The 14,061-nt window shown below is 41.4% G+C and overlaps 1 protein-coding gene across 1 annotated transcript in view; it reads left to right on the top strand.

The window, feature by feature from the left end:
• The window catches only part of LOC106652822 (runt-related transcription factor 2-like), a 28,353-nt gene extending 15,092 nt beyond the window's left edge, over window positions 1–13,261 (top strand). Inside the window, exons 5-8 of the mRNA XM_023458625.1 lie at window positions 3,685–3,879; window positions 6,072–6,279; window positions 6,352–6,479; window positions 11,443–13,261. Coding sequence (XP_023314393.1) covers window positions 3,685–3,879; window positions 6,072–6,279; window positions 6,352–6,479; window positions 11,443–11,915 — 1,004 coding nt within the window. The 3' untranslated portion in view covers window positions 11,916–13,261. The remainder of the gene's footprint in view (window positions 1–3,684; window positions 3,880–6,071; window positions 6,280–6,351; window positions 6,480–11,442) is intronic.
• The last annotated feature ends 800 nt before the right edge of the window (window positions 13,262–14,061 follow it).

Below are 14,061 nucleotides of genomic sequence, written 5' to 3'. Positions count from 1 at the left end.
TTTTATTATTTTATGATGGCCTCCGATTGTGAGAATCATCGTCATCTTTCGACAATTAAATATCATCAACCAGTCTTTGTTGCAAGCTAGAATCTTAATTGAAAAACTCGACTCTCGACCTGGTGCACAAAGTAAAGTCAGTTCAGTAATCAGTTCATAGCTTCGGACTCGAACCACTGAAAAAACTTTTGTAAATAAATTATTTGATTATGATAGATACGAAATTATTTTCACATCCTTACAATTTCGCGCGGACGATGTAGACTTTTATTTTTCAACTGCACTCAATATCAGCCAAACGATCGATCGCGCACCCATAATACACGTGTAACGTAACTTTACACGGTGCCTACATATACTACGCGCGCAAACCAAACTCGCTTGATGAAGTGACGCTCTCTATATATGCGTGCTGGAGAGAGCGTCATTACAGGCGTGCGTGCACCAGTACCGCAGCGCGGCGATACACGCCGTACACGCATATCGATTGATAAATTACAGCTGACCAACATCGTGCATCGATGGGCTCGCTCATTATATGCACTGGACACATATATAGATGGATAGATAGACGCGTATACAGTGGCAGAGCGACGCGCAAGAAGCAGCAGCGGCAACCCGTCGGAAATTCGGTATTATCGAGAGATCGGCCACGAGGGAGTTCGGGGGAGAGATCCCAACTATCTACTATCTACTATCTACTGCTACTAGCTGCTGCTAGCTACTACCAGTGCGTGGGTCGATCATTTAAGCCGCTCAGCCGCTCGTATCTCGTTAGTCAAAAGCCGATGAGACGTACTGTATATAGTCGACCTGTGCTGCTGCTGCTTCATGGTCTCGAAGCGCAATAGCTATTGTGACGATCATTCTCTCTCTCTCTCTCTCTCCCTATTGAAACGCGTCGAGTAGTCGCGCGCGAAAACTGGCCTCTAGAATTAGGCACTGCAGCAGCAGCGGCCCCCGATTAAATTATTGAGATGCTGTGCGTGAGGGGGGGTGTCTGCAGCAGGCGCGTCCTTCGGAGGATCGTAACTGCGATATGCACCATCAGCTGCAGGAGGCAAATCTGTCTGTGTCTGTGTCTGTGTCTGTGTGTGTGCAGTGCTGCGTCGCGTGCCACGCGTGCGTTCGCACCGTTTCGAGTTCCGATGCAGTCCGAGTGTGAACTGCCTGCATATATATACGTATACGTATGCTGCTTCACTGCCTGTGACAATAATTCGGCAGTGGATTTCAATCATTTCGCTCGTCTGTTATCGATTATAACCCCTTCTCTTATCGATATCTCACTTGCAGTACAACACACACAAACACAGTTTGATGCAGTTGGATAATTATCAAAATTGTATCCCCCCGGCCTTTATTAGTTTTTCGATAGTAACGGGACGAGACTGTGATATCCAATTTATCAAGCTTTATATATATCGGAAACAATATACCGTGAAAAAAGTACGACAATGGCTATATATAGCTCTCCTGAAAAGTCTCCAAGTGAAATTCGTATGAAATAGATCGCAATGAAATTCGCGTCCTCGACGGACCCGGATCGGAGCTCTATTAGTTTTCGATTTTCCTTCCCGTGTAACGTGCCATACAGATAGCTGTAGGCTACTGTCGATTTTCGTCGTGTGAGTTTTCAGCCCTTCCGTCGTCGTCGTGGTCGTCCCGTTACACGCACACACGCGTATAATATACCCTCCAGTGCAGATACACAGCAACAGATGAAACGAAAGAGACAGTCGAGAGGTGTGACTTGCCAACTGGGACGTCTTTAATTGAGTTCTGCCGACAGGCCGGAGCAGCAGCAGTATAGCGACGACAAAAAAAAAGTAGCAGCGGCGAAATAAACGTGTCATCTATACCCTATTTAACAGAGAAAGAGAGAGGGCTGCTGTCCAGTGTTCATCATTTTCTTCCTTTTCTCACATGGCTGCTGCTGCTGCTGCTGCTGCTGCTGCTGCTACTCGCGTGCTTATCTCTCTTTCTCTTTCTTTCACCCTTTCGCTCTAACTGCGTTTTATTTTATTTTTTGGTCTTTTTTTCGGCGCGTTCAGATTCTCAATGGCAGCTTTTAACCTTCGATTCTTGCTACGATAATTAAACTCTTGTATTTCGGATGTACAGTTGAAAAGCTTCAATATTTAACGACATGCGATTTTATTTTCTACTTTTGGACGTACTAAAAGAGACTTGTTGACAATTGTAAAAATATTATCCCCTAAATTCATCCTTACATTTTTTCAATTTTCATCAATAGTATAATGTAAATGTATGAAAAAAATCGTCAAAGTTTAGTTACTATTTATCAATTATATTACTCTGCCACGAGTCGCGATTATCCAGACTCTTATTTTCAGATATGTGGTAATTCTTAAGTTACCGCTAGATGGCGACGGCTGAATTCTTAAAATCCAAAACAAAAAAGGCAAAGTTTTATCATAAAACAAGACCAATTAAAATGCCATAACGATTTATTCAAATTTGATCGCTTTTGTCAGATTTTGACAGATTATAATAATTAGAGCTGGAGTATTGAATATTTTTCAATGTGTTCAGGACATGAAAAAGAGTTAGTTCAAGTATATTGAGGGAGCTTGAGCTTGATTTCATACGCATGAAGACATTAAGTGATGATAGAAGGGGTTTTTTGACATATAATTAATATTTAAATGTAGCATGTGCATTATACTTCTTCCAGGGGCCTATGAGATCAAACTAAACCTACTGGGCATGTTTTCTAGGTGCCCAAAGTATCACTTAATTCAAGAGGCCCAAATTTGACGCTTTTTATAGTAGATTTTAGGACTTCGTAAAGAGAGTGGTAGATGGTCCCCAAAATTCTGAAAAAATTCAAGCAGATTCTTTAAAAATTTTTAAAACTTTTGATCGTCCCATTTTTTCGTTTAAGTACTTCTATTTCGGTATAGAAAATAACAAAGATTTTTTTATAATGTGGAAAATCCTCTACAAAATGGGCCTTAAGGCCCATTGGATCAAATTAAGCACAGAGAGCTTCAGTTTTGGTTACCAGGAGACCGCAAAAAAATTTTGGAGCAAATCCATGACCCGCACCTGAAAAGCTCTCTTTGTGAGTTTGGTTTATATACATATCCATCATAATTTGTCTTAATTTTTTTCATAAAAATCAATACTTTTTTTCACAAAAATCACATGCTGCGGTCGAGCGATCACATGCGGATAGCACATGTAAAAATATATAAAAAAGTATACAAAAGTGTAAGAAAGTATAAAAAAATGTAATTTGATGCTGCATTTTTAATCATTGTTACATTTTACAATTTAATATGATGGTTTTAGTTACTGCTTCTACTTTTTCTTGAACGATTTTTATCCGTCGGGGTACTATCGAATTGATACCGTCGCCAATTAAGGCCTAACTCCGCCATCGTGAAATTGTACAACATCATCTGACACAGAAACAATTCACAAATCTCGCACTTAAGGAGATTCCGAAATTTCTCCTCGTGATTCCAGTAGTACTCATATGCTACTTTTTGTCCACCTACTTGGGGTCCAACCGAATAAGATTGTAGCGGTCACCAAATTCCTCGCTTGCAATGAAAACGATACGTAAACTTCGCGAAAGTCGATGAAAAAAAAACCAGCCTTGCACGCCGTGAGTACGGTCCGAATTTCGATGGGCAGGCGCACGGTTGATCGCAGTGCTGCCTTTTTTAGGGCAGCAGCAGCCTTTCCACGCGTTCGCCTTTGCCTCGCAGCGAGGCGGGCCGTTCTTCGCCTCGCCGCTGGTCGATCCGCTCCAGCCGCTGCCGAGTCCGCTGCAGTCGCTGCCGAATCCGCTCCAGCCGAGGGATCCGTTGTCGTCCTTTCGCCACGCCATGCCTGGCAACTGTCAAAGTAAGTATTACATACGTTTTGACATAAGCGAAGCATGATATTTATGTGTAGTAGGTATATATCGATCGAGACACGAACAATAAAAATAAAAAAAAATAAGATGCAAAGAGGCAGTTAAAAAAAAAAGCGAGAGTTCGATTAGTTAACAAGATTTTCATTCGCCCGAGTCCGTTATGGAGCACGAAAAAAAAAAAAAAAAGGGAGAGGGCAAAATTCCTCGCGAAGTAATTACACGCGAGCTATACACGCGCGATGTTAACCGCATTAAAAAGTTCGATTATCGAAAATCTCAGTCGTTGTGCATGCTTTTTTGCATATAGAACGGTAGTGTAGTAAATGCTTATAAATATACACGTAAGCAGCTGTATACAAAAAGAAAAGGGTGTATATAACATAAAGCAAGACGAAAAAAGGCCACGCGCAAGTTCCGACATCGCGCGCTGCTGCTGCTTCTGTGTATTATATGGATATACGCATATACGCGCGCATGTGTAAGCACGAGTATTAAATAAAGCGCGCGCGCGCGCGTGCACGGGTTCGCGAGTGAGAGAGAGAGCAAAACTCGTGCAGCGCACAGGCAAAATACCTCTGCTTCGCTGCTGCTGCTGCTCCTCCCTTTAGCAATGGAGAAACTATACGCGAGAGCAACGAAAGACAGAGTGTAGAAGAGAAAGAGAGAGAGAGAGAGAGAGGGAGGGAGGGAAGAGAGCAGCAGAGGTAGAAACCGCAAGCCTGCTCAAAGCTAGATTAAATATTATATTACAGGGAGCTGCTACTGCTGCTGCTGCTGCTGCAGAGAGAGAGAGAGAGAGTAAGAGCGAACACTGCGGCAATAGGCATCAGAGCTTTCTCTCTTCCTCTCGCTCTATCTCTTGGCTTGGAGGAGAAACTCTCTCTCTCTCTCTGCTCGGCGTAGCTTTTGCTATAAATGTGAGCAGCTGTGTATATTATACATGTAGATATATACACACGGATCTATCTTTCCACGAGCTGTGTGCCTGCGGGCTGAGAGCGAGAGAGAGAGAGGCAACTTCGCTGACTTTGCCCTGACGTGCACACAGATATATAGATACGCGTAAGCTCGCGGGGTATATATATCGCAGTTCTGCACAACTGGTTCATAGTATATAACGCGCTACCAATACTCAACGGTATTTTATTATTATATACACAACTGATTGCTCGTGCTCGCGCGTTGACTTTTCGGCCTTACGGTAAAATTTTGAACGAGTTTGACGGATGGATTTGCTGTATTCGGATGATTGTTAGGGCGCAAAAGATTAAACATCAACACCGAAAAGCTCCGATGTATCGTGTACGAAGCCTCGAAATATGTTACTTTTTGAAAAGTGCAGTAATAAACGCGACCGCAGACTGAAATTTCGTCGCGCCTGTGTAGCATTTACGGTCAATATTTATACTGCTCATGACACACACACGTGCGTCGCGTGAGCTACCTCAGCTTATATATATAATAAAAATGCATACGCGCTGCGGGCCAAACATTCGCGGGCATATCGATATATGCCGTATACGTATATTCGACCGGTAGAAAAAATTAACTTCAAAGTCCACACATGATAACGTCTAAAAATATGTAGAAGTAGCATGTGAGCCGCATCGAGAAAAAAAAATCGTTGTGTGTACGAAGTATACGAGAGCTGAGTTTACGGAGTGTGGGCGACAGAGGGAGAAAAGCGAGGAGGAGGCGGCGGCAGTTCGCGTAGAATGCGGTGTAGAGCCAGAATCAACAGTGTAGCACAGCGTGTACACAGTAGTAGTATATATATATATATATGGTCCGAGAGCAGAGTATTTAGGGCTATATGTATACGAGAGAGAGAGAGAGAGAGAGAGAGAGCAGAGAACATCAAACCGTTCCAGCGATCTACGTATATCTATATTTGCGTTGGCCGAGAAGAGAGAGATTACCCTTTTGCCTCTTTGATCTTTCGTCGTTAGCTTGATATACACACATAGCGAAGCAGTTGCTCTTATTCTCCTTTTTGTTTTATTTTATTACTCCAGCTACTCAATTCCATTCATTTATAAACATTGATTTGGCGAGCCGTTTTTATATAGGCTTACGTCACTCCGAAAAGTAAAAATCGAACGTACCTCGTATCGATTCTATCTATATATGAAATTATATATACATCGGCCATGTGCGCGCTTTGTATTTTACCCCACAGACATGTCTCAATTCGGCCTGCCGGCGAGTAACTCCTGGAGCTACGGCAGCACGGCCGGCTACGCGGGCTACCTGCCGGGGCCGCTGTCCTCGTGCGCGGCCCAGACGCCGTTCGCGCCACCCGCGCCACCGCCGCCGCCCTCGGCCGCGCCGTCCGCCTCCTCGACGACCGCCGTGGTGGGCGCGTCGTCCAGCGGCGGCAACTCGGTGTCGGCCGCAGCCGTCGCTGCCGCCGCTGCGTTCGGAGCCGCGGCCGTGGCGGCCGGAGCCAGCAGCAGCAGCAGCATCGTGCCCACGGCGCCCGACTCCACGGCCGGTGGCAACAACCCCAACAGCAACGCCAACAACGCCAACAACAATAACAGCGTGGCCAACCAGGCGCCCGATGCTTTCTCCGCGGTCTCGTCCAGTGAGTCGCTCGTTGTTTTTTTTCTTTTTTTACGATTGTTACGGGGACAGAGACCCGTGTTAAGGTAGTTTCCTCAGAACATGATCACCTACGAATTCGGGCATGTGTCTACAAAAAACCCGAAAAAAATTCATACGCTTTCCCTGACAAATTCTAAGACTTTTTTTTTGTAGCACTTTTTTGTTTAAAATGACCCTAAAAACTTAAAAAGTGGGTTTCAGGTCTAAAGTTTAAATTTTTATTTTCGCAATGTTTTTACATTAACTTTTCTCAAAAAATGTTTGGTCAAGTTTTTCCAGTTTTTGAGCTATGTTTTAGTGCATATTGAACAATCCTCTCCTAGTTTTTGAAAAGATTTTATCGATGCATTTTTTTATAATCACACAAAATAGCGTCTTTTCGACACGCTAGCATAGGATCCCATGTTAGAGTACCAAACTTTAATTAATTATATTTTGGAAATGGTTTGGTTAAAGTTCCTGAAATTTCTCACACATACGAAAAGCATTGTCAATGATATGTGGTTAAAATTTCAAGACCCTTTATCGATAGTCATTTTTGTGAGGGAACTACCTTAAACCTTGTAAATTAAAAACTATGAAAATAAGATGTTAAAATTAAATTTTTTGTTTTCGATGTATAATAATGTTTTTTTAAGCCTTATTACATTATAAGACATGTTTTAAGTATAGTAGTGTTTAAATTATTCCAGGATGCATCCATAATGACTTATGATTTCAAAGCTCTGAATGAATCTGAATGGAACCTTTGACGAATCTTGATTCTATCAGTCTCAGAATTTTTGTCCTAATATTCTCCTCCACTTAAGTGTAACAGAATTTCAAAAAGAAGCTAGGAAACTTTTTCCCATACTAAATTACCCAAAAATTTAAATAGTAGCTTTTTACGCTTTTATAATACGCTTATTGCCAGTTTTTAAGACTGGTAGATCGAATAATTAATTTGATCAAAAATATGCTCGTTATTTTCTTATTTAAGAATGGAGTAGAATATTATGATAAAAATTTTAAGAACTCTAAGATGATTAGTCATTACGGATACATCCTGAACTAGTTTAAATTATAAAAGGTACTAAAAACATGCTTTCTGATGTAAAAAGATTTGAAAAAACATAATTTTACATCAAAAACAAAAAAACCCAGGTGTTTCCTCTTGATAATTCATATCTCTGGTAGAAATGCTTAACTTATGACCAAATAGCCAAAAAATGGAAATGAACAATTTTACAATATTCATTACTATTAATTGTCCTCAAACTATATGAAAAAAATTCGTAAATGTTTAAAAGAAAACATCAACAACACAAAAAACTCAAAATGAACTAGAATGAGAAAAATTGGTTCAAAAATAACGAAATGGCATAATTTTTTCTAGAATCGAATTTTTTCGTTTATAATGGTAGAAATATTCTGTCGATTTTTTTCATTCTAGTTCATTATAAGTAGGAACGTGCAGAATATTGAGTTAAAATTTCAGAACGATATACATGTCATACATACATATCAAGGTCGTTGAAATATGTTTAAAAAGTTACAAGATATCATTTTTTCCCGATTGAAAACAAACTTTTGAAAAAAATATAAACTGTTTTAGTTTGGAGGTGTAAGGTCTCCTTTAATAATCTGAAAATAACAATTAAATTGTTCAAAAGATTTTTAAACAAATTTTCTGCAATCCCTTGACGTCCTACATTTCAAGTAAAGATAATTAAAACTGCCCACAGAAAGATTGTTAAACTGATAATTTGCGTATATTTTATTAAATCGTTACATAACAAAAACTTAAAAAAAAAAACATACACCCATAAGTAAAGGAAAGTTAAGGTCGATTTGGAGTTGGTATACAGTTCCACCCAACTCCATTTCGATGTAAGCAGCTTCATTGCAATGCACAAGTGGCCTCCACTATGCTGGATTTACGTTTCCATTAATAGCTCGCGCTATTTATAGGATCTCGCCTACGTTTTTTTTTGTACTTCCTATGTATCGTATCGCACGCGCGTAGTCAGTACAACGACGTTGTAGCTTGAACACACAAAGATCTCATCTAGCTCTAGCAAGTGATTGTCGTGAAAAAAAAAAAAAAATTAAAATCTTAAATTATAATAACAATTGTGTTTGTGCGTGAATAAGCGAAATAATGTTAGACGGTGAATCCAACGTAATTTTTGACAATCAAAAAGAAGTCGAAAAAGTGAAGGGCTTACGAGAAAATTTCAATTTGGAGATCGAACAAGAGCGACATGAATTTCTCCTGCAGCTCGATGCTTTAATAAACGATTGGAAAGGTCCATTTCCGAAAATCCAAGACATTTTTAAAATTGAAGAACTTGAGGTTCTTCTCTCAGATTCCATAAGCTATTGTGGAGCTGCAAATGATTGTCGAGGAGAACGATTCATCGACTTCGTTGTTGGCACCGGATACAAAGACGAGCCCGAACTCGATGACGAAGGCAAGCCACTGTTTCATCGCACCACGGCAGTACATCGCGCGGCTCGACATAAGTACGCCGACGTCATTCGCGAGCTATTCAAAGTATACAGTTCCAATGCAAATTACACGGACGAATTCGGATACACGCATTATCACGCGGCTGTCGAGTTTGGCTGTGAAAACATCGTTGAGAAATTCCTCGAGCTCGGCCAGGATCCCAATGGCCTCGTTCGAAAGTCGGGCGCGAGTTCAGTCGATCTGCCGCTAAACGTGGCTCTTACCAACGGCTATTGGGGTACGGTACGATTGCTGCTGAAAAAAGGAGCCAATCCAAATTTGGCTAATGCAGAGGGATTGACATCTTTGCACATCGCCGTCAAGATGCAGCTCGATGTGAATTCGCTGGAAAAGTTCTTCGAACTGTGCGACGAACAACATCGTGCGCTGCAGGTCAATGTCCGAGACAAGTCGGATAACACACCGTTACACTTGGTTTTGAGCTTCGGCACCGAAACAGCGTTCGACTGGCTGCTAAAAAAAGGAGCTAATCCAAATTTAGCCAATGCAGATGGATGGACTCCTTTGCACATTTTAAGTCAGGTACACCGCGATCGTGCGCCAGTAGTGAGGTTTTTATTCGAGCTCAGCAGCGAGCAACACAGACCGCTCCATATCGATGCTCAGGACAAAAAGGGTAACACACCGCTACACTTGGCTCTGATCACCAATCCATGGTTCGTTCAAAGAAACAACAACGCCGAATTTCTACTGAGAGCCGGCGCCGATCCGTGCGTGCCCAACAAGGAGGGATCCACGCCTCTGCACATCATTTGCAGGAACACTTGGCTGGACGAGTTCGCGAAGATTCTGTTCGCGATCTGCGACGAGCGTCGCGTGACGTTGCGGATCGACGCTCGGGACGAGTCGAGTTGCACGCCGCTGCTCGCGGCTCTGGACAGCAACAACAAGTGGGTGATCGAGACGCTGCTGAGACGTGGCGTGGACCCGAATCTGGCCGACAAGGATGGCAGGACACCTCTGCACGCGATTTGCAAGAGAATCCACGAGGACGACGATCAAGTGTTGAAGACGTTTTTCGATACGTGCGACGACACGCGGCGGTTGGTTCGGGTCGACGCCAAGGACGATTCGGGCTGGACGCCGCTGCGCTACGCCTTGTCGACTTTCAAATGGTACGCGGTCGAGCTTCTATTGGCTCACGGTGCCGATCTGCAGTCCGATTTCGCTTTTCCCACTGCGATCGCTGACAAGTGGTGCAAAAAGCCTAAATATAAATTGCTACTAGCATCCGGCGCCATGATCCTCGTTGAGAGCCTAGAAAAGCGAGGATACGAGCTGACGCGAAGCGACGCCCTGGCGATCATGCGATTGTTCGCCAAGTACGAGCTGTTCGAGAAGCCGGCGAATCTCGACGGATCTCGGTACGATTTGTTTGAAAGTAACGCAAAAGTGGTAATGATGAATCCGAGCCTGTCGCTCTACGATCTGCTCCCGCTACGACCCAAAGTGGCGGCAAAACGGCTCACGTTTATGGACTACTACGAGTTCGCGCGCTCGAAACCATGCGGACACATACAGCCTTGTTTCTCCAATCTATTCGAAAAAGTAACGAGAGGATTTTTCCGGCGCTGGGCGCTGGATCCGTTCATGGAGCTGACGCGCTACCGACTGCCGATTCTCTGCTGCGACATGATCATCGACGAGCTGTCGAACGAAGATTTGTACAAAATTTGTTTGGCGAACGAGGGCCAAAGCTCGTGACGGCGATAATCATATTTTCAGTCTTTTTTTTATGTGTATATAGTGTTGTTTAATAGTGCATTGTTTTAATGTAATTAAAAAAATAGAAATAAATTAAATTTTATAAATGTTCATGTTTCAATTTTTATATCTATTCATTTATATTCATTTATTTGAGCTATAGGAAGTATTACATATCTCTGTATGGGTTGGCTAGAAAATATAAATAAAAATAGAATTTTTACTCAATAATCATACAGTAACATATTCAATATAGTGACTAAACTCATAAGATAACATATCCAAAACTTAATAATACGCCGTGACTTATCACTACACAACAATCACAGAATTTTCATTTTCCTTATCTTCATCTACAGCCCCCGCTGATGCTTCGTGACTATAAAATATCGAACATTTCTACCAGGGATAATACGAGGACTAAAATGGCCATAAATCATGCACTGAGAAAAAAAATTCATTGATTCAATGAAACGTTTAATTGAATACAATCTATGAAATAATTCATTCATTCAACAAAATATTTAATTGTTTTTACCAAAGTTTTATGAAAACAATTAAATATTTTGCTGGATGAAATAAAAAAAGATTATTTCAATGAAATTATTTCATAGATTGTATTCAATTAAACGTTTCATTGAATCAATGAATTTTTTTTCTCAGTGTGGTTGTGGGGGGTGATCTCGCCACTCGTTTACTCTATTTATGTATATGTCTTCGCGATCAGTTCCAGACACAACGACGCCAGGCGGCAACCAGGCGGACCCGCTCGATCACCTGTCGAGCCTGATGTCGAGCGGCGGCGGCGGCTCGACGCAGAGGTACCAGGGCTACGTCTCGCCGCGCTCCCTGTCCACGGACTCGAGCACGACCGGCGAGTCGCCGGTGCACGAGGGCGTCCAGGACCAGGCGTTCGTCGGCCAGAACTGCTCCTCCGCGGGTGGCGGTGCCGGTGGCGGTGGAGGCGGCGGCGGCGGCAATTACTTCCCCGCGCCCAGCGTCTTCCCGACGATACTCTACTCGCAGCTCTACAACAATCAGTTTCAAACGGGCACCGACAGTCCCGATCAGCAGCAACAGCAACAGCAACAGCAGCAGCAGCATCATCAACGGGGCCTGACCGACGTAACGGGCTGCAGCGTCGTGCGCGTACCCGACGAGGTAATACGGCCCGACAACAACGTCTGGCGGCCCTACTGAGGCAGTGGTCACGCGACTCGTCAGCAGCAGCAAGACGTCGTTACTCGGCAAGTCGACGCAGCAGCAGCAGCAGCGGTGCTGGCCAACAACAAGCCCGAGTATCATCATCAGCCTCTGGTCGCTGAACAGCTCCAGGACGAGGTCGCTGATCCGGCTTACTGGCTGTGCTGAACGAGCCGCGCGCGTGATTCAGGTTTTTTTTTCCCCTCCCCACCCACTTCTTCCAGGATGAATCGCTTTTCCTTTTCTTTTTTCTTTTTTGTTTCGAGAGATCGGCAGCTGTACGATAATTTTTATTCGGTGCTCGATTCGAAAATGTCATCGCAAAAGACGAGTGTGCTTTGTGCGTCGATACATCGGTGAGTGATATTAATGAAATAATATATACTTTACAAAACGTAAACCATGAAACATTCAATGAAAGTAGAACAATTGAAACTCGTGTAAATAAGTGTACATATGCATAATAGTTATTATATCAATGTATAGTAATCACGATAACTAACATATTATATATACATTTATCGAACCAAATATTTCTCTATAAGCTGCGAGACGTCAGTTGGTCGATTGAGAAGAGACATTCGATTCGAGACGAAATGACAAATTCCCATTTGCACGAAGAGAGTATGTTTTTTCTTCTGCAATCGGTCAACGGATTTATCTCAGCATATCGTGATAAATAAATTAATCATTATAAATTATTTGATGGCGATCGAGTGGCAAAAATGATTTCGAAAAATTCTATATCATTGCATTTTGGATTATAGTCAACACCTAGAAAATATAGCAATGCAAGAAAAATACTACAACTTTTGTCAGAAACTCTTTTCCAGAGGGCATGATTTGTAAGAAAATGAAAAGATAAATATCTAAAGTAAAAAATTCTCATTATGTTTTCATAGTATGTATATGGTACGAATGCTTCCAAGTGTAGCTTAATAATATTATTAAATACATCGAGCTGTTATGGGAATTGTGCAATAAGAGTAAAATGTGGCGTTACGAGTAAAATCAAAAAAACAAAAATCTGCGTGGTCGTAAATAGAAAAAAAAATTTAACATAGTCACTCATAGCGATAATAGATGTGTTGTATAGTAAAAGCAAAAAAATTGATTTAGATATTTCTGACGAGAAACCTAACGAGAAGAGCCTAAAAATCAACGAAATACATTTTTTTTCGCGATATTAAGTAACTATTGTCTTGGTAACGACGAAATAGAAATATCGTTGCCCAGATGTATACATTGTTCCTCGCTGACCCATAGAAATTTAATCCATTGTGTAAAAGAGAAAAAAAAATTATTGAAATATAAGAATCTGGGCAACCTACAGTTGATTTCAATATGACTCATAATTATACATATCCATGATTCATTGTTATTGTAGTTTTTGACTGGAATCGAATAAAATGTATTTCAAAATATCTTTCATCACTCATGTAAACAAATTATTTAACCTCACACAATCTGAAGCTCATTATTTTTTTTTGTTCAGCTGTTTATTTAAAATTTTCTGTAATTCCCTTTTTTCAAATTATTGGTTACCAATAGTCAAGATTTACTTTTATATCCGTTTTGAATTTGATCGTTTGTGGGTGTTAACACGACATCTACAGTTTATACGATAACTAAAAATCCGGCTTTACTTTAAGCGATTTGAGTATTTTTTATATTTATTTTTATTTAATCTTCTGACACGAAAACATTTATTTCTGACGTCTTTCCTGGATAAATTGATGCTTAAAATTATGAAAAAGAAGAATCTGAAAAGTAAGTGTTACAAAAAATGATTTGTACTTTTAGATTATTTTTATGTACTGTGTCACTAATGAAACATATTTTTTTTAACGCTCGTCAACTGTATTGAACAGCTCTCAAGATCTTCTTTAAATTTTGTTTGATACAAAAATTGTTGAAGCCAATCGCGTATCTCGAAAAAAAACCCGAGTTTATTTTCGCGGAATAAACAATGCGTCATTATGCATAAAGAGGAATAAGTAAGTATAGACAGCGAGAGGATATTAATGGCATTAACAATGAGCGAGAGAGAATAGAGGCTACAGCATCGACGGTTTACGCGTACATGTGCACGATGCGGCGATCGTTACGCACACCGGTCACTAACTGTCTCATTGCATGCCAT

The sequence above is a fragment of the Trichogramma pretiosum genome, unplaced genomic scaffold (assembly GCF_000599845.2).
Source record: "Trichogramma pretiosum strain Unisexual culture from Peru unplaced genomic scaffold, Tpre_2.0 scaffold115, whole genome shotgun sequence".
Classification (NCBI taxonomy): domain Eukaryota; kingdom Metazoa; phylum Arthropoda; class Insecta; order Hymenoptera; family Trichogrammatidae; genus Trichogramma; species Trichogramma pretiosum.
Note: the sequence above shows the minus strand (reverse complement) of the source record. Positions and strands in the feature narration are given on the sequence as shown.